Source organism: Centroberyx gerrardi, chromosome 11 (assembly GCF_048128805.1).
Source record: "Centroberyx gerrardi isolate f3 chromosome 11, fCenGer3.hap1.cur.20231027, whole genome shotgun sequence".
Taxonomy (NCBI): domain Eukaryota; kingdom Metazoa; phylum Chordata; class Actinopteri; order Beryciformes; family Berycidae; genus Centroberyx; species Centroberyx gerrardi.
In genome coordinates, this window is record NC_136007.1 from 356,290 (window position 1) to 383,826 (window position 27,537).

At 44.9% G+C, this 27,537-nt stretch overlaps 2 protein-coding genes across 3 annotated transcripts in view; one reads left to right on the forward strand and one right to left on the reverse strand.

Annotated features, from left to right (window-relative positions):
• Positions 1–933, forward strand: part of slc23a1 (solute carrier family 23 member 1) — a 29,700-nt gene extending 28,767 nt beyond the window's left edge. Inside the window, exon 13 of the mRNA XM_071903517.1 lies at positions 650–933. Coding sequence (XP_071759618.1) covers positions 650–933 — 284 coding nt within the window. The remainder of the gene's footprint in view (positions 1–649) is intronic.
• Positions 1–24,466, reverse strand: part of pfdn1 (prefoldin subunit 1) — a 326,057-nt gene extending 301,591 nt beyond the window's left edge. The window contains exons 1-4 of one of the 2 annotated variants that reach the window (XM_078286878.1): positions 24,351–24,466; positions 22,609–22,775; positions 22,284–22,368; positions 22,109–22,194 (exon numbers count right to left, since the gene is read on the reverse strand). In XM_078286878.1, the coding sequence (XP_078143004.1) occupies positions 22,111–22,194; positions 22,284–22,368; positions 22,609–22,775; positions 24,351–24,416 (402 nt within the window). In that variant the 5' untranslated portion in view covers positions 24,417–24,466 and the 3' untranslated portion in view covers positions 22,109–22,110. Of the gene's footprint in view, positions 1–22,006; positions 22,195–22,283; positions 22,369–22,608; positions 22,776–24,350 lie in introns of those variants that run through there. The other variant, XM_071903528.2, reaches the window with a different exon arrangement.
• Between the last annotated feature and the right edge of the window lie 3,071 nt (positions 24,467–27,537).

A 27,537-nucleotide genomic window follows, 5' to 3' on the forward strand; every position in this document is an offset into this window, starting at 1 on the left:
CCTCACAAAAAGCGCTCCAGGCAGCGCTTTTTCCACATCAAAAAACGCTGTGTGTGAACACAGAAATTATCATTTTACAGACGTTACAAGTAGCACTGTTGTCATCTTTCTTCGTGAAATGAAGCCACTCTTCGGACCGTTTCTTCCTCTCGGTCATGACTCCTTGTTGCAAGTTTCCAGTTTTTGACGTCATGACGCATGAGTTGTTGCAATGCACATGCGCAACTATCAGAAAAACATGCCGGCATCGATAAAAGGAATTGATAACCTCGGAGGCATACGATTCCGATGGATCAGACAATTTGGAACTGGTTCTCAACTGGAACCGGTTCTTGATTCCCATCCCTAGTCACGTGACGTAAAGACAGTTTGAAAACCGTCAGACTGAGATGATCTGTAGAAATCTGATCTGATTTCAAACCACATACCAACGTGGCTCCAATCAAAACTTGTTTCCAGGTGTTTTTTACTGTAAAAGCAATCCGACAGTCTGAACATAGCTTAAGTCTCTCTACCTCTCTCTCTCTCTCTCTCTCTCTCTCTCTCTCTCTGTCTCTCTCTGTCTCTCTGTCTCTCTCTCTCTCTCTCTCTTTCTGTGTCTCTCTCTCTGTCTCTCTTTCTGTGTCTCTCTCTCTGTCTCCCTCTCCAGGCTCCAGACAGGAGCGAGGTTTGGTTGAATGGAAGTCCTCCTCTTCCTCTTCCTCCTCCTCCTCCTCTTCCTCCTATGACTTCCCCCTGGGGATGGGCGTGGTCAGAAGGACCCGCTGGCTGCGCTGGGTTCCCATCAGCCCCAGCTTCCAGGGCTTTAAGGAGCAGACCGCCCCCTCCCAGCCTGAGGAGGAGGAGCGAGGAGGAGGAGGAGGAAGAGGAGGAGAGGAAGGAGAAGAGGAGGAGGAATCTGCTAACGGCAGCCTGCCCTCTACAAAGGTTTAGCTGCTGAGACAAAAAAAACACAAATCTGCTGAACGTTCTGTTCCTCAGGAGAACTTCGATCTCACTGGTCTTGGACTCATTTCAGAAGTAATATCATGACCACTTCTTCCTCTCTGCAGCAGTAACCAGTTCCTCCAGTCGTTCCTAGTCCTCCTCTGACATCAGATCAGTCAGGAAAACAAACACATCGATGTTCCTGCCGTCCGTCAGCTGGAGGAAAACTTTTCTACCATTTAGCTCTAAAGTGGACGGGGTGTGATATTGGTTTTAGATCATTCAACTTCAATCTATATATCGATATTTAGATGACATGATAACAAAAGTAACACTTTTTTTATAGCTAACTGTAATGTTATTATTGAATTTGAAATAGTAATTTGTTACACTTCTTGTTACCAGGAAAATGAACTGTAACATGTTACTAAGGTGGCCGATATATAGATATTAGAGGTGTACAAAGACGTCATTATCTGTATCTGTATCTGTTCAGCCAACAAAATTATCTGTCTCTGTATCTGTATTTGGATAGAAGACCGGAAGTGGGCGTGGTTTATACCGGAAATTACGTTAAATCGGGCAAATGTATTTTCTAACCTAATATTCATTGGCAATGCAATTTTTGTGCCTTCAAAGCATCAAATTGATTTAATATAGCATATAATTAATTATGAAATATATTTCCACATCCTCATACTGTACTTTTCATCTCTCTCTCTCTCTTTTTATTTTTTTTATTTTTAACTACATTTCATGAAACCTATGGCTGATACATACAGCATGTTACATCTTAAAAGGATGAATATTGACTGAAATACAAGGTAAAACATCGTTTTTTTCAATATTTTGACTGGGTTTTTTAAATGGAGGAAATTAACACATACAGCTAAAAACTACAGGTTCTAAGCTTCATTTTGATGTATAGGTTGCGGAGGTTTGAAAGAAATCCAGCTGCCACACCAGGCTTTTGTCTCGCTAGTAGAGGTCTGCAACCTGACCCGAACCCAACGGGACCCGAGACTGTATGTCGGGTATTGGCTGGGTCGGGCTTGGTTTTTAAATAAATAATTCGGGCTCGGGTCGGGTCGGGCTCGGTTGTGTTTTTCATGCGTGGAAAAAAGCACAATGTTTTATGCTCCTTGCTTTCTCCTGAAGCTCTGTGTCACACACAGCCCCCTCCCTCTGCTGAGCGCTTCTCTCTCTCTATATGTAGATATATAAGTATATAAGTATATATAAGGATATATAGATATATAAGTATATAAGTATATATAAGGATATATAGATATATAAGTACATATAGATATATAAGTATATATAGATATATAATGATATATAGATATATAAGTATATATGGATATATAATGATATATAGATATATAAGAATATATAGATATATAAGTATATATAGATATATAATGATATATAGATATATAAGTACATATAGATATAAGTATATATAGATATATAAGGATATATAGATATATAATGATATATAGATATATAAGGATATATTGATATATTGTGGTGTGGCTGCTGTAAAAGAAGGCCTTCACTCCAAAATGAGATATTTCCACTTTGGGGAAAAGAAATCTCACCTGTTCACTTCCCTGTATTCATAAAGCACAGAGGATTCTATAAAAATGTATTAATAATATTTAAAATAATAAAAAATATTTAAGAGGTTTACTTTCATGACAGCTGTCTTTTAATCAGTTCAGATCTCATTGTGGAGTGAAACTCTTCAGAAGTTTTACCAAAGGTTGAAATCAATGTGTAATAATAAATCAATGAGACAGGAGGAAGAGCTCAGCATTTATGTGCTGAATGTAAAAAAAAAAACAGACAAAATTTACATTTTTTTTTATTTATTGTGTCTATTGTGTGTACAAAATTAAATAAGTATAAGTAGTGGTCATCTAATCTTACAGCCTTTGTGACAAAAATAATTTATTACAAAGTGTTTTGTTTGACTGAATTGTTGTTTACATTATTAAGTGCCAATGAAACATCTGACTGAGACCTGAAGTTTTGTGTTTCTTGAGGTATTGATCACATAAATATTAAGTATGTGAAGTTTTGGTTCAGGGAGGGGAAGTAATGGATTACATGTAACAGGATTACAGTAATCTCAATACAAGATGTAATTGAATCACTTGCACATTTTGAAGATAATAAATATAAATTGAAAAATCAAAAGACATCACATCATTTTACCCAACTGGCAATTATGGTGAATTATGGCTGAAAATGGTGATAATAAAACGATTCACAGACTATTTACAGTAACTTGATATTCCAGAAACAAAGTTCAAAGTAATCAGATTACAGCGTAGGAGTCTACGTCTAATCTTTAGCATGTAATCAATAATCTAATAGATTGCATTTGTAAAGTTATTTTCTCAACACTGATGAGACTGGTGTCGAATAAAAACCTTGTATCTCAAAAAGGTCAAGTCAAATATGAAGAAACCAGGAGTCAGATATGAAGACCAGAAGGTAAAACCAGGAGTCAGATATGAAGACCAGAAGGTGAAACCAGGAGTCAGATATGAAGACCAGAAGGTGAAACCAGGAGTCAGATATGAAGACCAGAAGGTAAAACCAGGAGTCAGATATGAAGACCAGAAGGTAAAACCATTCAGAAGTCAGATATGAAGACCAGAAGATAAAACCAGGAGTCAGATATGAAGACCAGAAGGTGAAACCAGGAGTCAGATATGAAGACCAGAAGGTAAAACCAGGAGTCAGATATGAAGACCAGAAGGTAAAACCAGGAGTCAGATATGAAGACCAGAAGGTAAAACCATTCAGAAGTCAGATATGAAGACCAGAAGATAAAACCAGGAGTCAGATATGAAGACCAGAAGGTGAAACCAGGAGTCAGATATGAAGACCAGAAGGTAAAACCAGGAGTCAGATATGAAGACCAGAAGGTAAAACCAGGAGTCAGATATGAAGACCAGAAGGTAAAACCATTCATAAGTCAGATATGAAGACCAGAAGGTAAAACCAGGAGTCAGATATGAAGACCAGAAGGTAAAACCATACAGTCAGCATACTGCACAATTGCACCATTGATTTCTCTATTTCTTTATAAAAGAAGTCCAATAAAAAGAACAACGAAAATAATTGACACATTTCTATGCTGAATGAATATTCAACATACAGGATCATTTACCTATAAACCAAGAAGGACTATGGAGCCCCAGGGGCCACCTGGTATAAATAAAGTTGATGTGGAAATCTGGATTTGTAATATGTACGTTGATAACATCAAAGAGGGACTTTTGGGGCTATATACAGCCATAATAGCCAATCCGCACCTAGGCCTATATGTGAACCATAACCATTGATTGATCACACCAGTAGGTCTAATTTATGATCCGATGTGCGTTCTTCTTATTCCCAGATAATATGAAACCTATTTACTCCGTATAGATCATCCTTGTAGAAAAAGCATGTTAATGCATAAATCTATAAATGTTATATACAACTCTGTGTCCCTCTGTTATTACAAATCCATGTCACGGATTAGGAATCCATGTCACGGATTTCCACATCAATTATTTTTTTCTTACCAGGTGGCTCCGTAGAGAATAGCCAAAGCAATTGTCACATTTTTATGCTGAATGACAATTGTAAATTGTGAAAGACAGATCACGTTCTGTAATGAACGTGCACACATTTTTTAAATTGCTAACACGGTCCGTGATTGCTGCTGGAGCGGCAGGTTGGACATCAGAGTGCAGCACAGCGGTCTCATGTGTCTGGGATCGACCTCTGGGATCGACCTTGTGTGTCTGGGATCGACCTCTGGGATCGACCTCGTGTGTCTGGGATCGACCTCTGGGATCGGCCTCGTGTGTCTGGGATCGACCTCTGGGATCAACCTTGTGTCTGGGATCGACCTCATGTGTCTGGGACGACCTCATGTGTCTGGGATCGACCTCAAGTGTCTGGGATCCACCTCGTGTGTCTGGGATCAACCTCAAGTGTCTGGGATTGACCTGGTGTGTCTGGGATCGACCTGGTGTGTCTGGGATCAACCTGGTGTGTCTGGGATCGACCTCTTGTGTCTGGGATCGACCTCTTGTGTCGGGGACACAAGAGGTCGCAAGAGGACACAAGAGGTTCCCTTAGTTTGTCTCAAAGTCTCAAACGGTTTCCCGTCTGCGCCGTTTTTTCACTCCATGCCCATTGCGTTAGTTTTTTACTCCTCTCTCAGTGACGTGTATCTTCACCAGCTTTCATAAGCTTTGTTTCCATATTTCAGCTGTGCAGTGACAGAAAGCTGTTCATTGGATAAAAAAAAAATTGCTTTACTCGCATTCCATTGGTCATTGTGAAACATTGCTTTTACTTTGCTGAACATAACGCACCCCTGAGGGCGACCAGATTTCAGAAAGAGCGGAAATCTAAGAGATATTGAGGTGAATATTGGACTTTTGGACCCACAGTGAAATTGTTTGGCTTCATAACACTTGGGTTCTGCTGCAGAGCTGCTTGCAGTAATTTTATGTTCATTCTTCACCTTTTTGGAACTGTAAAGGACCAGTTTCTGTTCACTGTTCTGCAGAAGGCTGACATGGAGACATGGAACATGGATTGTAAAAAACTGTAATATCCTTCATATCATATTCTCATGTGGTTATAATCCCTCAACAACTACTGTCAACATGCCAGTGAGGAAGGCACTTAACACCCAACTGCTACAGTGGAACTGCTCAGTAGAAACCGGTAGAAGATTGTGTTGTACTGGTCAGCTCCCAGTAGAAACCGGTAGAAGACCGTGTTGTACTGGTCAGCTCCCAGTGAAACCGGTAGAAGACCGTGTTGTACTGGTCAGCTCCCAGTGAAACCGGTAGAAGACCGTGTTGTACTGGTCAGCTCCCAGTAGAAACCAGTAGAAGACTATGTTGTACTAGTCAGCTGATCATAAGCGTATGATGCTTCATAACGTCTGTGTTTCAAGTTTGTAAACTATGAGAAAAAAATCACAATATCATCAGTCAATAGCAGCTTTTTACATACAAAACATCAGTGTAAAAAAAGAAAACTAACAAACCAACAAACCCAAAACAATCCCAGATAAATAATTTTGTTGAGAGAGGTGGTAGTGAAAACAGACTGTGTTCAGCTTCTTAACACTGAACTCATAATCAGGTGTCCAGCATCTTTCAGCTGATTCAGTTGTCTGTGTCAGGATGCTGTGTGCATGTTTTAATGGTGTGTGTGTATTTTAAAGGTGTTTTGCATGGTTTCATGGTGTTTTGCGTGTTTTCATGGTGTGCAGCGTGTTTTCATGGTGTGCAGCGTGTTTACATGGTGTGCAGTGTGTTCACATGGGTGTTGCATGTTGTCAGGGTGCGGTGTGTGTAAGGTTGGCTGGTTGTGTCGGCAGGGTGAAGGGGAGGCAGTGTGGGGCGTACAGAGTGGGCAGGGCCAGGGTGGGCGGGTAGGGCACTACTGACAGGACAGTGGGGGCGGGGTTAGTGCAGCCTACTGGTAGGACAGCAGCATTAGGGGCGGGGTTAGCAATTGGGAGGAAGACCTCAATGTATTGCCCCGTTTCCGGATCAAACAGCATCTTCCTCTGAGGCTGGGGGGGCGTGTCCACATAGAAGCACCGTCCACTTTCAGGGTCCAATAGCATGTGTCGGGGGGCGTGGCCACTATAGAGGTTCCCAGGGGCAACAGCCACAGCAGAAGCAGCCATGTCAACTAGGAACTCACTTCGTGTCTGTGTGGGTAAAAAACCCTGTACGTTACACACAAACTGCTGCTTCCGCTGCTGTTGTTGCTCTTGCTGATGTTTTTGCTGTTGTTGTTCATGATGTTGTTGATGTTGTTGTTTATGTTGTTGCTCTTGTGTTGCAGAGGTCAGTGTGTTGGCGTTGCTCTCTGGGCTTCCTGTAGTGCTGTTGTTGTTGTTGTGAGGAGGAGAGTATTTGATGAGGCCTTTATATCCGTCTGGCTGGTAGGAGGTAGAACCTGTCGCTGTGCTTCGGTTCTCTTCAGACTGCGTTCTCCTCAGCAGGTGAAGGGTGGGACCGGGCTGGGGGAGGCTCTGGAGCTGCAGCTGGGTCTGGAGGGTGGGACCGGGCTGGGGGAGGTTCTGGAGCTGCAGCTGGGTCTGGATGTAGCTCAGAGGACCCTGGACATAGCTGACCTTCCCCAGGTGAGGGTACAGTGCAGCGGGGTAGGCGGCCAGGGTGTTGGGGGTGTAGAAGTAGGAGGAGAGACGTGGCTGGGTGGGGCCAGGGGCAGAGGCAGAAGTGAAGCCCAGGATGGTGCCCTGTCCCTGGGATGAGGGAGGCAGCTGGGTCCCCTCGGGGCTGGAGGGGGGCGAAGTTTGGCAGGAGACTAACGCAGGAGAGAGGCAGGAGATCTCAGGCTGGGAATTCGAACCTCCAAGTCTCTCTGAATGGCTGGGCTCTGACAGCTCACCAATGGCAAATGGTTTGGTGGGTGGGTCTAACAACGTCACAGGCCAGATCTGATTGGATGCTTCCGCCACACTCTGAGTTAAAATTGGCTGGCTGCCTCTTCTTCGCTGTGTGACTGGATGAATGAATCCGCTGCACTCTTTTCTCTCCTGTGATTGGTGGAGAGCTGTGGCTACCTTGGCAACGTATCCTCTGGAGGAAGTGGTGCAAAGCGTTGGCTGAGGACCCAACTGAGATCGCTTCCTGGTCACTACAGTTTCCTCATGCCCTTTGACCCCCACGGCCTGCTGGTAGCTCGGAGGAGGACTGTTTTCTTGGCCAATCACCTTGTAAGTTGCTGAAGAAGTGCTGTTACTCTGACCAATCCTGTTCTGTGTAGCTGGAGCTGCAGTGTTGCTTCTGAAGGAAAGGCTATAGGTGTTTTTAACCAAACTCCTCATGTCCCTCACCACATGAACAGGAGCCATGGCTTTACATACACCAATACTACTGGCTTTACCCAGAGGACAGCTGGGAAAACGGAACTCTTCTTCTCCTGTCTCTCCTCCTGCCTCTCCTCCCACCTCTCCTCCCGTCTCTCCTCCCGTCTCTCCTCCCGTCTCCTGGTCTCCAGGCTGGGTGAGATTCGGTATGACTGGAGCTTTGTGGTTTTTCAGGCTGAGCTGAGCGACTCCCTGCAGGTAGTTTGTGCTGCTGGAAGTCAGATGAGAGTTTTTCATGTTGTTGTAGATAAAGTTTTTAGAGTTGATATGATGCTCTGAGGCAGTGAAGGAACTCTGCTCCACCTGCATCTTCTTAGACAGGACACTCTTGATGATGCATGATGCCATCTTGGTTTTAGTTTCGTCCAATGAAAAGGACTTCTGGAGTCGTTGCCTCGGGATACAGTCACTGCTGACAACACCATGAAGCCCTAGGAGCAGAACAACAAGGAGGGGTCAGACAAATAGGAGCAGAAAAACAAGGAGTGGTCAGATTGCTGACAGTACAGTGAATCAGGGCGTTACTGGTCACTTCCTGTCTAAATAAAATTAATTAAATTAAATTAATTAAATAAAGTCTTTGATCACCTTGGCCAGCCCCTGCTACCATGCCCTTGTAGAACCTGTTGCTGTCAACCTCAGCATTGGTTGCCAAGCGCTGGTGGAAGGAAGTAGGCATACTGTGTTGTCGTAGCAACAACTCAGGGCGGTGACGCAGCAAGGGGCAATGCAGCTCATTGGCTGACACCTCATTCTTGGCTCCTCCCCCTATGCTGGGTTCATCCTTCACTATGACCTGAAGATATTATATTATTTTTCATGAATTTACACACCCTCCCATAATGCAGTATAACTGAGTCAATGAACAGATGGATGGATGGTTGTTAAGATGGACAGAGAGATGGAGTACCTCAGGGTTTTCCAGGTCGGCTGGGTTGATGTTCTCCTCCGAGCCTCGTCTCCTCAGCTGGATCTGACGCTTAGGAACCATCCTTAGCACCTCCCTCTCCTCACCTCTGACCTGGAGTACAGACGACGGTAGAACACAGTAGAAAAGTCCTGACCTTTAGCTTGGAATACAGCAGCAGTGCAACAGTACAAGTTGAGTAGGAACTCTTAACCTCCTGCGATATAGAGGACAGTAGAATAGAGATTAGAGTTTAGGTTTTTTTAGAACATAATTATGCCAAATAACATTTTTATTGATAGACAAGAACATAGCGGAGGGATACATGCCTCCGCTATGTCAATAATTGCTTCTCTTGATCCCTCCATCCTATCCCTTCCACTCTTCTCCAAACCATCTCCACTGACATCACTCCCTTCCTCACTGCTCTTATCAATTCCTCCCTGTCCTCAGGTCTTGCTCTGATGCTGTACAGACAGTCAGAGTCAAGCCTCTTCTTAAGAAACCCTCCCTTGACCCTGCTGCTATCCAGAACTACAGACCTGTATCTCTTCTCTCCTTTCTATCCAAAACCCTGGAGCGAGCAGTTTCCAACCAACTCTCTCTCTATCTCTCCCAGAATGACCTCCTGGACCCTCTTCAATCCAGTTTCAAGGCTTCTCACTCTACTGAGACTGCATTCCTTGCTGTCAGAGGCCCTGCACACTGCCAGGGCTTCATCCCTCTCCTCTGTCCTTGTCCTCCTTGACTTGTCTGCTGCTTTTGATACAGTTGACACCAAATCCTTCTCTCCATCCTATCTGAACTGGGAATCACTGGATCTGCACACTCCTGGTTCACATCCTATCTGTCTAACTGCTCTTACCAGGTCTCATGGAGGGGATCTCTGTCCAGACCCTACACACTTAACACCGGTGTCCCTCTGGGCTCAGTCCTGGGGCCCATGCTATTCTCTCTCTATACTAAATCCCTCGTCCATGTGATATCCTCTCATGGCTTCTTCTATCACTGTTATGCTGACGACACTGAGCTCTACCTCTCCTTCCCCCCCTCAGATACACAAACTGATGGGAGCATCTCCGCATGTCTCAAAGACATCAGTGCTTGGATGTCTGTTCTCCACCTCAAGCTCAATCTTGACAAGACGGAGCTACTCTTTCTCCCAGGGAAAGATTGCCCTCTCACAAACCTCCATCTCCATTGACAACACCACTGTGTTTCCCTCTCAGACTGCCAAGAACCTTGGGGTGATCCTGGACCACCAGCTGTCCTGCTCTGCCTACATTGCAGCGACAACCCACTCCTGTAGGTTCTCCCTCTAGAACATCCACAAAATACACCCGTTCCTTATGAGGGAAGCGGCACAACTCCTGGTCCAAGTTCTTGTCATCTCCTACCTGGACTACTGCAGCCTCTTCTGGCCAGGCGACCCTCTGCCATCAGACCTTTACAGTACATTCAGAACACTGCAGCCGTCTGGTGTTCAACCAACCAAAATTCTCTCGTCACTCCCCTCTCCCGGTCGCTTCACTGGTTTCCCATCTCTGCTGCATCAAATTCAAGACTCTGGTCCTCGCCTACAGAGCAGTACAACAGTGGCAAACAACAGTGGGAACCGTGTGGTGATGACATAGTAGTTGCATAGTAGAGTCGTGTATGTCCCGGCTCGAGCTCCAGGGAAGCAAAAGGTCAGACCTGCGACGTGATGGACCATGGAGGACCCAACCACAAGCACGGAGGAGGGTGCAGGAGTGTCCTCGCTGATGTCTCCATCCCTGAAGGGTGGGTGTAGTTCAGGGATGGAGTTCTTCCACCTTCCAACAGTCCTCCATACCAACCAGGTCCAGAAGGTCCTTCTTCAGCTGGACAGCCTCGCTTACCCCTACTGTCCACCAGCAGGTTCTGACAGACTCCGCCCACCTTCTGACCATAGCTCCAGACTCCGCCCACCTTCTGACCATAGCTCCAGACTCCGCCCACCTTCTGACCATAGCTCCAGACTCCGCCCACCTTCTGGCCACAGCTCCAGACTCCACCCACCTTCTGGCCACAGCTCCAGACTCCGCCCACCATCTGTCCACAGCTCCTAGCAGCTGCTTTCAGTCAGAATCCATTCTGACTCCATGTTCCTCCTTTGATACAGGAGAAGCTCCTTCCATCATTCAGACAGTCTTCACCAGGCTGGAGCTAACCTTCAAGTTTGGGTTTATCTCTCCTCTCCTGTCTGAGTTAGCCACACCCCCTTATTAATTAGCTGCACCTTGCCATAACACTATTGGTCTAGGGAGACGTTTAGTGTTCAGTGTAGTGCAAGGCATGTTGGGAAACTGAGTATCTAAACAATTTCAGTAAGACAGCTACTCTTTTCTCCCAGTTTCTCCCCAGAATTCATTTTAGAACTGCTGGTCCTATGGCATAAAAATGAGTTGACTGATCTGGATTTCGTCAGAATTGGGCTACTTGAGGTGTGGTTAGGGTTTACGAGTAGGGTAGGGTAATGCAATAATACAAACATAAACAGTAATAATAAAACAACTCTACCTGATTCTCCACAGCAACGTCAACACATTCGAAGCCACTCTCCGTGTCTGACTCCTCCTCCTCGGATGGGAGGATGACGGAGGGAGAGAAGTGGAGGGACAGATCTTCCTCTGACCAGTCACTGATGCTTCCCTCCTCCTCTTCCTCCTCCTCCTCTTCCTCCTCTGAGGGCCGGGAGGAGGAGCGGCAGCTGGAGAAGATGTCCAGATAGTCGGCCTGGGAGGGAACTGTGGGGGCGAACTCCATCTTTCGCCTCTCGAACCCGCGGTGAGCGTCGATACGCACGGCCGCCTCCTCAAGAGGCTTCTCCTCTTCCTCCTGGCCTCCTGCTGTCTGGTTTGTAGGAACTAGTTTGTACGATGGAGGGTTTTGGGTTTTGGCGGTGTGATGCGGAAGCCGGTCAACCTCGGGGCAGCGATGGGCACTGAGGAAGAGGAGCTCCCTCCCTCCTCCTCCTCCCTCCTGCCTGCTGCTCATGTTGAGACTTGCTCACACTCTTTTTCTTCTGAATGTTTTCTGTTCTGTTTCTTTTATTCCCCTCTTACTATCTTTCTCTCTCTCTCTCTCTCTCTTTCTACCCCTCTGTTTTGCTCCTTCTCTCTTTCTCTTTCTCTGTCTCTCTTTTGGAAGAAAAGTCCTCCCGGAAAGGAGAATGGATAGATAGAAAGACAGAGAAAGACAGAGAGAAGGGATTGTTGATATCCTGATCTCCAACACTGTATTTATTCCTCTGGCTTCAAGTCCCTGCTGTAGTACCAAAGGTTAAGAAGAACTCTTCAGAGTAAAGTCATTAAGTTAAATACCAAAAATGAACAATGAATGTAAGATCATTGTGAAATATGGAGGAACCAGGATGCAGGTCAGGTGACAGCAGGAGGGTTTCCAGAGAGACGAGGTCATGTATGTTTCAGAGAGAACAGGTCATGTATGTTTCAGAGAGAACAGGTCATGTATGTTACAGTTACACATGAAGAATCGTCTCCGTAAAGAAACACAGTAGTTATCCAACTGAAAACTTCTGAGGAGTTTAGTTCATTGAAGCAGGAGAGTTTTCATACAACAGACAGTAACATCCAACCTGCTGGGTTCTGGTTCAGGTAAAGGTTTTGGGTCCAGGTTCTGGTAAAGGTCAGGGTTCTGCTGCTGGTTCTGGTTCAGGTTCTGTAAAGCCCAAGGTTTCCATCCCTGTTGGAAGATTCAGTTTCCCAGAGTCACTCAGTTTTTCCGCGTAATTTAACTTTTTTGCAAGTGGCTTCTTAACCATAAAGGAGCAATTCCACGTTTCCAAAGTAAGGAAAAGTTTTTCAGAGGAATTCCAACTTTCTTGATGGATTCTTAAGTTTTCCAGATCAATTCATTGTTTACCAGAGGAACTCTGGTGTGATTCCCAGTCCCTGCTATGTTTTGTTTGCTGTAGTTGTCTTGTAGTTAACTTGGTTCAGCACCGGCAAAGTCTGGGCTAGATGTCCAGGCGGTCAACACTGAAAGAGAGAGGGAGAGAGAGACAGACAGACAGAGAGAGAGAGAGAGAGAGAGAGAGAGAGCGAGAGAGAGAGCGAGAGAGAGAGAGAGAGAGAGAGAGAGAGAGAGAGAGAGAGAGAGAGTTCGGAAGTGTGGATCTGAATGTTGGCAGACTGGAAAAACACTGGCATAACTAGACTGATAGAGAGAGGAAGGGTGGGGGAGAGAGAGAGAGAGAGAGAGAGAGAGAGAGAGAGAGAGAAAAGATAGGAGAAGGAGGGAGACAGAAAGGGAGAGTGTTGGTGTCAGAGTGCAGGTTGAGAGAGGGGATGGTAGAGAGACATAGAGAGATACAGAGAGAGAGTGTTGGTGTCAGAGTGCAGGTTGCAGAAACTTTGCTATTCTTGGAGCAGAGTGACAGAAGAGCCTGCAGCTGTCTCTCTCTCTCTCTCTCTCTCTCTCTCTCTCTCTCTGCCTGTCTGTCTCTCTCTCTCTCTGCCTGTCTGTCTCTCTCTCTCTCTCTCTCTCTGCCTGTTGCTGTCTCTCTCTCTGGTAAAGATCTTCATGAATATGATTGAGAATATTCTGAATCAACCCAAATATGTAAATTATTAGTTGGTTTAGTGGTTTACTGTTTCATGGTCTAAATGCAGTTCAGTTCATTAGTATTGATTTCAATGGAGAGTTTTAGTCATTTCATTAGTTTTGGCGTCATGGTGGCTCAGTGTAGTAGTAGCAACAGTAGTAGTAGTAGCAGTAGCAGTAGCAGTAGTAGTAGTATGAGTAATAGTAGTAGCAGTAATAGCAGTAGCAGTAGTAGTAATAGTAGTAGGAGTGGGAGTAATAGTAGTAGTAGAAGGAGTAATAGTAATAGCAGTAGTAGTAGCAGCAGTAGTAGTAGGAGTAATAGGCTAGTAACAGTAGCTGTAGCAGTAGTGGGAGTAATGGTAGCTGTGGCAGTACTAGTAGTAGGAGTAATAGCAGTAGCAGCAGTAGTAGTAATAGTAGTAGCAGTAGCTGTTGTAGTAGTAGTAGTAGCAGTAGTAGCAGTATATGGCAAGCATTTTGGCCCTCACTAGTTAACTAGTAAGGTCAAAAAGAGCCTTACTAGTGTAACTAGTAAGACAAAATGCCGAACTAGTAAGACAAAATGTCTAACTAGTAAAGCGCACTGCCGGTTGATATATGGAATAAATGCTCAAATGGCTTGCCATATTGACCTTACTAGTTAACTAGTCCGCCTCAAAATGTTTACTAGTTAACTAGTAAGGTCCAAAATGTCAACTAGTTAACGAGTTGCACAAAATGCTAATTAGGAGGTGGGACTGGGGGCGTACAAGGAAGCTGCCTATTTTAAAATAATAGGTTGAAGTTTTTGCCAAAATGGGGCTATTTAGCTCATTGGTTAAGGACATTTTCCACAAAAGTTCAAACGCAAACATGGCGGACGCTGTCCTGAGACGTATCAGAAGACGATGTACTGCAATTGAACGAGCATATCATCAAGGATCTGTCGGTCGAACAGAAGTGTGCGCTATCGATATCTCTATTACTAACCTGAGAAGAGTTGGAGACACTATTAGCGCCCAGGCTGGGTTGGTTTCCATGCAGGACATCGTTTGCATTCAGGTAGGCAATAATATTATTTCACTGTTTTGGTTTGTCAGATAATGAGCCCCTGCTGACAGCTCGGATTTTATAGCGGAAAGGGATGCCAGCAATAAAAACGTCCTTTATCCCGACGTGTACATAGTGGGCCTAATGTTATTGTTTTTTTTTTATTTATATCTATTTAACAATCACCTGTACACTGCCCTACAAAGCCAAAGTGCAGTAACTACGCAAACAGTGAACTGAGAAAAATGACTTTAAAATTTATCCAAAGTCCAGGAAAATAGGTTATATGTAGACAAGTGATAATGTGCTCAAGTATTGTATTATTATAAAGTAATTTTTTGTATATATAAAAACTGACCATAAATTTGACCTATGACCCCTAGAATGCAGTTACTGCACTTTGCCTTTGTACCACCTGATGCAACTGTATGGATTATGCAAAGGCAAAGTGCAGTAACTACCAATATCTATGTATTTGTGCTATTTTTTGTTTTTGTTTTATCTGTTTCATTGAAATTGTTTGAAACCTATTTCAGCAGTATTCAATGGTTTACCTTATTCATTTATATAATATAATATTTTTAAGTGTACACCTGAAATAATCCAGGTATTGCTTCGCCAATATGAAACAGCTAGTTCATTAACAAGATATAGGAGGGATGTGGGGGAAGAGTGGGGCAGGTGCTGGGTAATATACAATATTAATAATATATTTCCATTTTATTCAGAATATAAAAGAAAATATAACATAATGGTCACATACATTCAGAAATGCCATCTATCTGTAAAATTAATCAATGAAGCAATCAGGTTTTCAATCAGAATATGAATATAATTATTGAATGAAAATAAATTGACTACATTTACTGTGTAGGCTGGGCTAAAAGAAGAGAATATTAGTGTTTTCAAGTTGCAGGTTGGATTCATCAGTCATCTCATATCATTTAGTGTGAAGTTTCTGCTCCTCTCAGCATTATAATAATCATCACTTCAACGTTGACACAGGTTTCAAGCCATGCCAGCTGACAGCTGCCTCTTCCCCTGCTTCAAAAACATTTTGACTGAAACTAGCGCTAACTAGCCAGCTAGGATAGCTAGCAGGGAAGTTTGAGCTAGGTTAGCTAGCCACGTTGTGTGGTAATGTCCCAATCAAGAGGAATGAATCGGGTTATTGAACTGACTTAAGGATTATCATTGAGATAACAGAGAGGATTTACAAGCAAGTCTCCATAGGAGCAGGTGGGAATCAGATCATTCTTTCAGTCTATTAGATGACGTGAGCCGGTGGCTATTTATACGCTAACAGCAGAGGGCAATGCTATTAACTTAGCCCTTATTTTATGTATGTGTAACCCACGCGTGCTGAAGCCTCTCTACACACCCTGGGACTCAGCATTGTGTTTCTTGATGTGTGATGGGGTGTTGTGCGGAGCACCGGACACAGGAGTTCTGGATTGTGGTTGAGACCTGGTAGCACTTTATTGACTCACAACGACAACTTTCATCTCTGCTGCTGGTCCACTACACTGGCTGCTGGCTCCATAACCTTACGAAGTAGTGAAAGTAAACTTTTTTTATAAAATATGTTCCTAGTACAAAAATAAATAGTGCAAAATAATAATCTAACACTGAAAATAACAAATTACTGCACGTTTAAATTAAATAAGGCACTCTTAACATATGACTTAGTGTGAAAATAAATTAAATGACATAACCAGACAGATAGCAGACAATAACTGAAAAGCTAATTCTTCACCCTGCACTATTTCCACTGAATGGGTGCTCTACTCGTACACAGCAAGCTAGCCAACATTACGGCCAATATTTACATACAAAACACAAGCGCTCACTTCTCAAACCCACGCCAAAGTGTAAGTCAACATCTTAATTAACACATTAGTTGAACAGATTGACTGGATGCGTGTTTTTAGTTCGGATATTTTAGGATGATGTAGGCCGCCATTAATTTCTCTCATGCAGGCCACAGACTTCATACCAGAATGTTGTAACATCTCTATGTCTGTTGATGCTACTATTCCGCCTTTTAGCGAAATGATTGTTCCCGTTCAGGTAGAGCCCCCCCGCGCTACTGGACCACCTCGACTCTTATCTGGGCTATTTGGAGCCTGAGGTGCGTGATAACATGGGCCTGGTGGTCGCGCGTACAGTGGCGCCGGTGAAGAATGGGTGCACTGTGGCGCGGCTGCTCAACCCGCCTGACCATGAACTGAAACTGCACCCCGGCTTCCACCTGTTTTTTTGTTTACAATGTTAATGAATGTGACTTACTCTCCCCTGCAGAGGTTTTTGATTCTCAACAGGTAGCTGCTTCTCTGCCGGATGTATCTGACTGCCCATTGTCTGTGGAACAGAGGCAACAACTGCAGGCCTTGCTGGGAAAACATCAGGGGGTGTTCCGCTCCGGACGGGGTGGGGCAGGAAACCCCAGTCTGATCAAACACCGCATCCAAACAGGTGACCATTCCCTGATAAAGCGACGGGCCTACCGTACTTCCCCTGAAAAGCGGAGGGAAATAAACAGACAAGTGCAGTGCCTTTTAGAGGACAGCATCATTGAGGAGAGCTCTTGGTCCTCTCCCGTGGTGCTCGTCAGGAAAAAGAATAATACATGGCGATTCTGTGTGGACTACAGGGGTCTCAACTCTGTGACGATAGGACTCTCATCCGCTACTGCGAATGGATGACACGCTGGACGCCCTATCGGGGGCAACCTGGTTCAGCACCTTGGATTTTTCTGACGGCTACTGGCAGGTGGAAGTGGCGTAGGAGGACCGTGAAAAGACCACTTTCATCACCGGCCAGGGCTTGTATCAATTCAAATCCATGCCCATGGGCCTCACCAGCGCACCGGCGACCTTCCAGAGGGTCATGGAGCTGGTGTTAAGGGGCTGCCATGGCACATCTGCATGGTGTATCTTGACGATATACTGATCTACAGCAGATCGTTCGAGGCCCACCTCTCTGCTCTGGGGGAGGTCTTCACCCGGATTGGAGCAGCTGGGCTGTGATTGAACGCCAGGAAGTGCCACCTGGCCCACAATCACGTGGTCTTCCTTGGTCATGTCAACAGGAGATTTGTGAGGAGTTTTGCCCAGTGCGCCACCCCCCTCAATTATCTCACGGTAAAGGATGTCCCGTTTCAATGGACAGCGGACTGCCAGGAGGTGTTTGAGTTCTTGCGAGACGCCCTTTGTGCTGAACCTATCATGAGCCACCCAGACTTCACCCAACGTTTCACGCTGTACACAGATGCATCGCAAATCGCTGTGGGGGCAGTGTTGGCACAAGAAATGGACGGCCTGGAGAAGGTGGTGGCCTACGGTAGTCACTCCCTCACAGCGGCCGAACGACGATGGTCTACGTACAACAGGGAGTTGTGGGCAATAGTGTGGGCTGTTTGTAGTTTTAGGCATTACTTGGGTCTTCTCCCGTTCACTATTGTCACGGATCACCGGCCGTTGTTGGGCCTACGACGGCTCCCTATTGACAATAACAGAATGGGGCATCGTAGTCGTTGGGCCCTGGAGCTGGACCCATACGACTGGGTGATCGTGCACAAGAGTGGGGCCCAGCACACTAATGCGAATGCTCTTTCACGCAGGCCTGACCCCTATGCAGTGCAACTGGACTGTGACGTCCTTGGTGCCACCCACACTCTCGTGAACACAGGTACCCAAACGGTTGTGGACAATGACCCCAGTGCTGTGTGCGCCGTTGACACTCCTACCACGACCCCTGCCGCGGACCTCAGCTCCAGCCCCCATTCCCCTTCTGATCTCCAGGCTCCTACAGACCAGGCCTTAATCCACGCCCTGTCACACAATGGCTCCAATGTCAGGGAGCTCCAGCAGAAGGACGCAGACATTGGGCAAGTTCTGTCCGGGCTGGAAAATGGTCAGAGACCTCCTAGGTGGAGGTTGAAGGGTGCTAGTCGGGGTCTGAGGAGACTGTGGCATGAGTTTCCCCGGTTAACTTTCATTGATCGACTGTTATGCAGAGTTGTTTGGCTGTCTGATGCAGGGCAGTCTACTCAAATTGTTGTCCCTGCTGTCTTGGTCCCGGAGGCCCTGGGACACCTGCATGGGGCCCCTCTGACAGCTCACCTGGCCTATGAACGGGTCTATGGCGCGCAAGAAGTGTGTGTTATTGGCCCTATATGCACAGTGACATTCGAACATGGTGTGATCAATGTTAGGCCTGTCAAAGGAGGAAGTCCCCGGTACCCCGACACCATGCCCCTATGAGAACTTCACAGGCGGAGAGACCTTTCCAACGTGTCGCGGCCGACATACTAGAGGTGCCAGTCACGTCTAAAGGCAACCAGTATGTTTTGGTTGTTGAGGACTATTTCACCAAGTTCGTTAATCTGTATGCCATCCCTGACCAAAAAGCCACCACAGTCGCCGAGTGTCTCTTTAAGGACTACATCCTGGAACATGGGGTAATGGAAACACTGCACACAGACATGGGTAGGCAGTTCAAATCGGATGTGGTGAGACATTTGTGCGGGATGTTGGGTGTGAAGAAAACACACACCACACCATACAATCCAAAATCTGATGGCATGATAGAAAGATTTAATAGGACACTTATCGATCAGTTGGCAAAGACTCTCACTTCGCTAGTTCTCTCCTCAAATGCTTGGACACAGCGTTTGGTCAGACGAGGGACAACAACCTTGCAGCGAGCGAAAGACAAAAGAATCACTATGACACCAGGCTAAGGCACAACCCTTACGAGGTCGGGGATCTTGTGTGGTTGAACGATCCCACATAGAGCCGCCGTAAACTGGCTCCCCACTGGAAGGGGCCTTACTTGGTACGATGACGAATGGACAGGGACGACGAGGTGGGGGTCACATATCAGATTAGTAGCCCATTTGGGGATGAGCCCCCTCTCCAAACCGTTCATTATGACAGGCTGCGGTGCTACAACCTACCTGTGGCCTTTCCTTTGGCAGGCCCGTCAAGGACTCTCTTCAGCCTTTCCCCACCTGCTGCATTGCAGGGGGATGCTGCCTCCCCTGGTAGCCCCGCGGGCTCGTTCGTTTCTAACACGGACATGGACTGTGATCTTGGACCGGACGCTGGTTCATTTGATTCCCCTGAGCACGCACTTGCCCCACCTAGGATCTCCCGGGCTGGGAGGTTAGCGCGACCCCCTGTACGCTTTATGGACTATGTGATGGGCTGACTGTCACACGTATACATGCTCATGTGTTTCTGAGTCCCTGTGTTCATAAGGGGGTAGTGTGTGAATATGATGTAAACTGCTGTTATGCACTTTTGATGGGTGCTGTTTGCTGCTATGTTCTGTTACTTTTAATATATGTATGTTCAGGGTAACTCATGACATGTTTTGTTACTCGAGTGCCTAGCACATGGCCTATATATGTGTGTTGTGTTTACATGCGCACTTTTCCCCCTGTGTATTCTGTTTACATGCATATGTTAAATTTTTTTTATTTATTTATTTTTTATGCTGTTTTGTTGTAATCTCTTTTTTTTTTTTTTTTGTGCATAGAAATAGGGACATTTCTTTCAGTATGGGAGGACGTATGTAGGCGCTGGATTGAACAGTCTTCGATTGGTAATGCCTGGAGCGAGTAGGGCAGGCTTGTGACGTCAGAGTGAAGGCGACGTTGTGTTGTGTTGAGAAATAAATGGAGGCGGTTTTCCTGACGCTCCAAGAGTACAAGTTCCTGAGTTTTTGTATACATAAGAGTATATTTGAAGCCCACACACCTCGGACGCTACAGTAGTAATAGTAGTAGCAGGTGTAATAGCAGCAGCACTAGTAGTAGTAGTAGTAGTAGGAGTAATAGTAGTAGTGGCAGTAGTAGTAGTAATAATAGTAGTAGTAGTAGGAGTAATAGTAGTGGTGGCAATAGTAGTAGCAATAATAGTAGTAGCAGTAGTATTACAATTTACAATTTCCCATTTGGCAGACGCTTTTATCCAAAATGACGTACACATGATCTAAGCAAGGATCTAGTCAGGAGAGAACGAGAGTAAGTGCCATAAAGCTAAGTTCTGGTCCGACAGGACAGAGGAGCCACGAGGCAGTGCATAGAGACAGATAAGATATACATATATATATATATATTTTTTTTTTTCAAGCAGTTACACTGTCCATCAGGTGAGATGGTGTTCGCTAAAGAGCTGGGTCTTAAGCCTTTTCTTAAAGATTGAGAGGGACTCTGCGGATCGAATGGAGTTTGGTAACTCATTCCACCACCGAGGAACCACAGAAGAAGAGTCTGGATAGAGACTTAGGGCCTTGTTGTGGCGGCAGCACCAGGCGCCGCTCCTTGGCAGAGCGTAGTGGGCGGGAGGGAGCGTAGACCTGAATGAGGGAGTTCAGGTAGGTCGGAGCCGTTCTGGTTGCTGCTTTGTAGGCGAGCATCAAGTATTAGTAGTAGTAGCAGGAATAGTAATAGTAGCAATAGTAGTAGTAGTAATAGTAGTAGTAGTGGTAGCAGTAGTAGTAGCAGTAGTAGTAGTGATAGTAGTAGTAGTAATAGTAGGAGTAGTAGTAGCAGTACTGGCAGCAGCTGCAGCAGTAGTAGTAGTAGTACTTGGTGAATGAAGGATTCTGGTTCTATAGTTCAGGTTATATATAGATTTGTTCCGTTGGCAGGAAGCTTTCATCACAGATAAAGTCTAAAGTGTGTGTGTGTGTGTGTGTGTGTGTGTGTAGCCCCCGTATCAAAACAGAGAGATAGTGTGAGGTCTGGCATTTTCTCACTGTACACACTATGGAATGTGTGTGTAGATAATATGAGTGTGTGTGTAGATAATATGTGTGTGTGTGTGTGTGTGTGTGTGTGGGGTGTTAGAGAGAGAGAGATTCTCTCTAAAGACTGAACCCACTGACCTGCTGAACCCAGTCTGACTAACCACCGTCTTATACTGGTTTATACTGGGAGCTGACCAGTACAACACAGTGTTCTACTGGGAGCTGACCAGTCTTCTACTGGTTTCTACTGGGAGCTGACCGTCTTCTACTGGTGGCCAATGGGGTCCTGTGAGAGGTTCATCTCTCCTCGGCAGTAGCTGTTGTTTGTGGAGGGGTTGCGGGGGGTGGGGGGGTGTTTACTCATTAACTTCCCAGTTTGCTGAACTGCATCCAAAAAGATTAATCGTATAACGGCAGCATGAGAACACAGAACACAAAATGTCTCAAGATGACTGGATTGTACGATGGGTTTTTGTTATCAAAAGAGAAGCATGCTTTGTTTCCGAATAAAAATCAATAACTTTAGTTTCGTCTGAGTTTATAACAAGTGTGAGCATCACATGCAGACTGTACTCTAGTAAGAGGTGTAGCGTACAGGATGGTATCATCAGCATAAAATGGACATTGCAATGCTGTGGTGAAAAAACAATGTTTCTGTATAATGTGAATAAGAGTGGATCAAGGATGGAGCCTTGTGGAACGCCCTTACTGATTTTAAGAAAGCTTGATTTAAAAGTGTTCTTCCATCCCAAAGTTACAGGCATATATATATAAATAAAATACTACATATATAATGTGATGTAATATGTTAATAAAATACTATTTACCCCCCCCCCCCAACCATGAAACAGAGACAGAGGGAAGGTACAACACTTTTATTTTCATAAATAGCATCAATCAACGTGTGCGCGCGTGTGCAGTGTGTGTGTATAGTGTGTGTGTGTATGGTGTGTGTGTGTGTATGTTATTGAGCCCTCCTGGACAGCAGCATCTCTCTGATGTTGTCTTCAGCTTCCTTCACGCTGCGTTCAAGATACGATTTCTTCTGCTGCAAAACAGAAAAAACAAGAACTGAGCAACTGAGGAGTTCAATAGTCTGTCTGTGTGTGTGTGTGTGTGTGTGTGTGTGTGTGTTACCTCCAGCTCTTTAATCTTCTCATCAGCTGTCTTCTGTTTGTCTGTCAGCTGGTTGTTGATCTCCTCTTTAGACTGGAGGATGAACCTGAGAGAGAGAGAGAGAGAGAGAGAGAGAGAGAGAGAGAGAGAGAGAGAGAGAGAGAGAGAGATTATTCATTTCTGTCCTACAGACTGCATCATGGTGGAGAAATGCCCACGTACATACAATAATAATGATAATAATAATGGTAATAATAATAACAATAATGATACCAGTAACAATAATAATGATAATAGTAATAATAATAACAATAATAATAACAACAACAATAATACTCAGCCTCACATGCGTCCGACGCCCTCGTACATGCGTGTGTTGTCTGGAAGAGCCGTGATCTCAGCGTGTGTCAGCTTGGCGTGTTTCTGAACTCTGATCAGCTGATCAATCTGCAGATCAGCCAGCTTCACCTTCTGCTGCCTGTCAATCATCTTCACCTGCAGCTCAGAGAACGCCTGCAACACCAGAAGAAGAAACACACACTGGATCAACGGCAAGAACAGAAACACAGAAGAAATATAAACTGGATCAACGGCAAGAACAGAAACACAGAAGAAGAAATATAAACTGGATCCACGGCAAGTACAGAAACACAGAAGAAGAAATACAAACTGGATCAACGGCAAGAACAGAAACTACAGATGCAAATTTTAATAAATGCCCTTAATCGATCGTCAGTCACGCTGATGACCAATTAATCGATTAATCATTATATAAAACAGCTTTTGAGATAGAAAATACAAAATGTGTGTTTTTACACCTGTCTTCACTACTCAACAAGTTAATCAACCAAGCATAATTCAAAAGATTAACTAGTCGGGATTAAAAAATCCTGATTAAAAAATCTCGACTCCTGACAACAGACCTCTGTTTCTCCCACAGGCTGAAAATGTTCTTTATTTAGGGTTAATGACTTTACATTGTGTCCAATGGGACCCAAGGGGGGATATGCAATGAAGTCTCTGCACTCATGTTAACTCTGAGTGTTGAGCAATGTTTGAATTATCCGATTAAAAAGTATCAAGTTACTCTTTACAAATCCTGTTACAACACATGACATGAGACAGACTGTCAGGTTGAGTCCAGCGCTGCATCGCCACATGACAGACGTGACGTGACGTGACGTGACATCAGGCGCACATCTTATGCATTTGAAACAATGGCACCGTAATCTACTGGTTTATTAAAGAATAAGAGCATATCTGCATGGTCAGGATGAGTCCGTGTGCAGCCTGACAGTCAGTCAGCATTCTGTCACTGTGCTTACAGACGGTCTTCCAACTCTGTTTCAAAGTTTACAATGAACACTGTCTCTTTTCAGATGTAATTCTCCTTCGCTGGACTTTTCACCCGCTTGCTTGGCTTTCTTCTTCCTCTGTAGGTGAAGTTAAATTGCACCTCTGGTGGGAAATGATTTCAGCAAAAAATTTGAAATAGCAAATAGCCTACATTGTCGATGAATCAGTTAATATATGCTTGATCGGTCAAATTTTTAACGGTGATTAATCGATCGTCGATTTATCATTAACATCCCTAACAGAAACAGAGAAGAAACATAGCTGCAGTCTGTTAGCTCAGTCTGTTAGCTGCAGTGTGTTGGCTGCAGTCTGTTAGCTCAGTCTGTTAACTCAGTCTGTTAGCTCAGTCTGTTAGCTGCAGTCTGTTAACTCTGTCTGTTAGCTGCAGTCTGTTAGCTCTGTCTGTTGGCTGCAGTCTGTTAGCTCTGTCTGTTGGCTGCAGTCTGTTAGCTCAGTCTGTTAGCTGCAGTCTGTTAACTCTGTCTGTTGGCTGCAGTCTGTTAGCTCTGTCTGTTGGCTGCAGTCTGTTAGCTCAGCCTGTTAGCTACTGTGCGGCTAACGTTAGAAACAGTGAGCGGCAGCATCGTGTTTTATTGAAAAGCTTTATTGACAGTTAAACTTCGTCACTAACGGTAAATCTTGCTCATAAACAGGCGGACAGTTTAAAATGCGGTAAGAAATTAAACGAGACTCTGAGAGACAGAAGAGGAGAAAAATAGAATCAGATTTTACCTTCTTCAGCTCCAGATCTATGGGCGCCGCCATCATGAAACACAGTAACTCACACCTACCACGCATGCGCGTGTTACCATCTTCTTCTTCTTCCTCTCCGTTCAAAAGCGGCTGCATCCCATTTTCGGGTGCGTTAGCGCCACCTGCTGTGCTGGCACGAGGAAGAGTAACGATTGTAAACTACAACAAAGATGTTTTGTTCACTGACTTCTAACCATAATGTATTAACTGCACCGTACACTGCCATTTTCAAGAGCCCCTTTTTATTGCGTCACATCCGTACATGCAATGTAGTGCAATGCAATGCAACGTAAACAGCGCTATCTGTAGGCTGTATCAGTACATCGCCCTTTAAAAAAAAAAATTTTTTTTAGCAAATTGTACCACAACAATAAGCAACTGCAACACAATAACAAGCGCTACTAAAGATGTTTGTCTTTCTATAACCAACTGTTCATGTGCACTAGACATGACCTTAGTAAACAGTGTAACATTGAAAAAAAATGTACCTTACACTTATCATAGTGTGGTTTACAACAAAATATCACTGCCTTATAATGTAACAGTAAATAAACAAAATATCACTGCCTTCCCTTTTTTTTTTAACAGTAAATGATCTTGTTAAGTAAACAAGCTCAACTTAACTAACATTCCTCAATTAGTCTTTTAGGTTTCATAGCATGTCGACGTGGCCGCTCTCGCACTGTCTCTGGGGAAGGTAAGTTGTCTGTTCCACTTCCAGTGACAGCTGTGGAGCTGGGTGGGTCGTGCTCTGCACTTGTTTGCACTCTCAGTCCATCAGTGATGCCGATCTCCGTTCCTTCACGACCAGTGTGTGGCATCTTCAGTAGGTGACGACGATTCCTTCGCAGTGTGTTCCGTACTCAGTAAGCACCTCGTAGGATCTTGGTGTTGTCTCCTTGATTACCTTGGCAATAGGTCCCCATTTTCCATCACATCTGACGCGTACCACGTCTTCTTGCCCCAGCGGACATAATGGTTTGGTGGTCCTATTGTAGGCTTGGCTCTGTCTGTTTTGCTTTATAGAGTGTCCATCCCTCCTCTCAAGCAAGTGTTCCGCTGAGGGCAGCTGGGTTCTCAGCTTTCTGTTCATGAGGAGTTCAGCTGGAGACTGTCCACACTCAAGAGGTGATGCTCTGTAATTTAGCAGGGCCAAATAAGGATCTCCTCCAGTGGCTGCTGCTTTCGTTAACTGTCGTTTTACGATCTGCACACCTTTTTCGGCCAAGCCGTTTGACTGTATAAACAGTGGGCTTGATGTTACTTGCTCGAAGCCATATGTGTCTGCAAAGTCTCTGAACTCCTGGCTGCCGAACTGTGGTCCATTATCACTCACCACAGTCACCGGGATTCCGTGTGTCGCGAAGATGTCTTTGGTGTGTTTTATCACTTGTTTCGCTGTTGTATCAGACAGCAAAGCAAACTCTGGATAGTTTGACTGGTAGTCCATGATGACAAGGTAGTCTCTCCCTGCCCGCTGGAACAAATCTGTTCCCACTTTTCCAGACCCGAAGAAAGTTTTGGAGTACCACCTTATGCCGAAAAATTTTTCAGCTCATGTACATGTGTGCGGCCAAAAACAGACATAACACCTGGGCTGCGGTCGAATAGTCTTTTTTGCTTAGGAAGGTTCCTAACTGAGTGAAATGACCCGGAAGTATCTAAGTGGCAGCATGATAAGAGCTGGTCGAATTCTCTACATGCTAAGGAAAGGTGCTTCAATGCTTCCTTACTTAGCTCCTTTAGCATAGGATACACTGGACCATCCTTTACGAAAGGAAAGGAGATAATGCCATCCCACAATTCCTTGCGGCAGCAACATTTAAAGCGACGCACCATTCGGCCATTCGGCACGAAAACAAACGTTCAGCATGACCGACAAGGGACGCAGATCATCATGCAAGTTACCGTTGCGTATTAAGCATTTTCCATCTTATGTCACTGAGTGCAGTAGTGTTGGGCCCTTGATTATCTGATAGTAATATCTTTGGGGAATCAACTATTTTGTCACATTAGACATCCACAGCCTGTATCAGCCATAACAACTTCAAAGCACAATCAAGTCAACATTTCAAGGTGTTTACTGAGTTGTGTGGTGGTTCTTAAGATATTATATGCATAGGCTTATAATCAGATCATAATCAGCATATTAACCATAACACAGAAGTCTGCCTTTCAAGAAAAAGGGATATGACACGTTTTTAGCCAGATGATGTTTTTAATTCAACATGTTTGAAACTTAAGAATGATGATATGTACAGTAGTAGATCTGTAGGCCTAACATGTTATGCCTATCTTGCATGAATTTAACAATTATTTTCATACAATTGTAATGAACCTTGGTTTAGGAATGAATATTAACTGGACAGGCTAAAAAGCTTCTGTCACCACCTTTCTTCATGGACCGAGTAGAGGACTGGCCAAGCTATGACATACGCCCCTCAGGCAAGTCTGTCCCCCAGCTAACCAGCCACCCTCAGTATCACAGCAAACCAAACCACCCCACGCAGGTGAGCACACTAGGCAATCGACATGCAGATACACACACCCGTGACGTTGCAAAGAGCATTTAAGCAAACACACTGAGCTTAATGCAGTAAAAGACACAGGATTTCACCCTAGATAGGCACACTTGATTTCACACTACTATGGGGCGCGTTGATCAAACTGGGCTAGACAGGCATGTATCCCCCCATACTTATCAGCTAACTTTCCCCCAGCTTCCCCCGGTTCCCACACTGCTGTTGTATTTAAGATCTATTAAAGTCCTACAAATAACCACAGAAATGGACGAGGACAATAATAAACAGGACTCAACACAAAACACTAAAGCTAACATTTTCCTATTTAAAATGACCACTTAACTGTCCGGTTGGTCAAGACCGTGGTTTCAGTGCTGGACCGACGATTCCCCCACGGGCTCTCGCTGCATACGGGCCGTGTCGGACCAGCACCACAAGCCTAGACCCCGTGGGGGAATCGTCGGTCCAGCACTGGAACCACGGAGCGGCTGACAGCGTGTCAGACACCCACACACAGAGCTGGGAAGCGGGAGGGCACTCCTACAGTTCCCCGGTCCCTAACTGTCATCAGCCCTACCACAGGAACATCTCCCCCTGTACTGTCTGTCTTCGCCGCCGGCTGCCCTAAACGGCTATGAACGGCC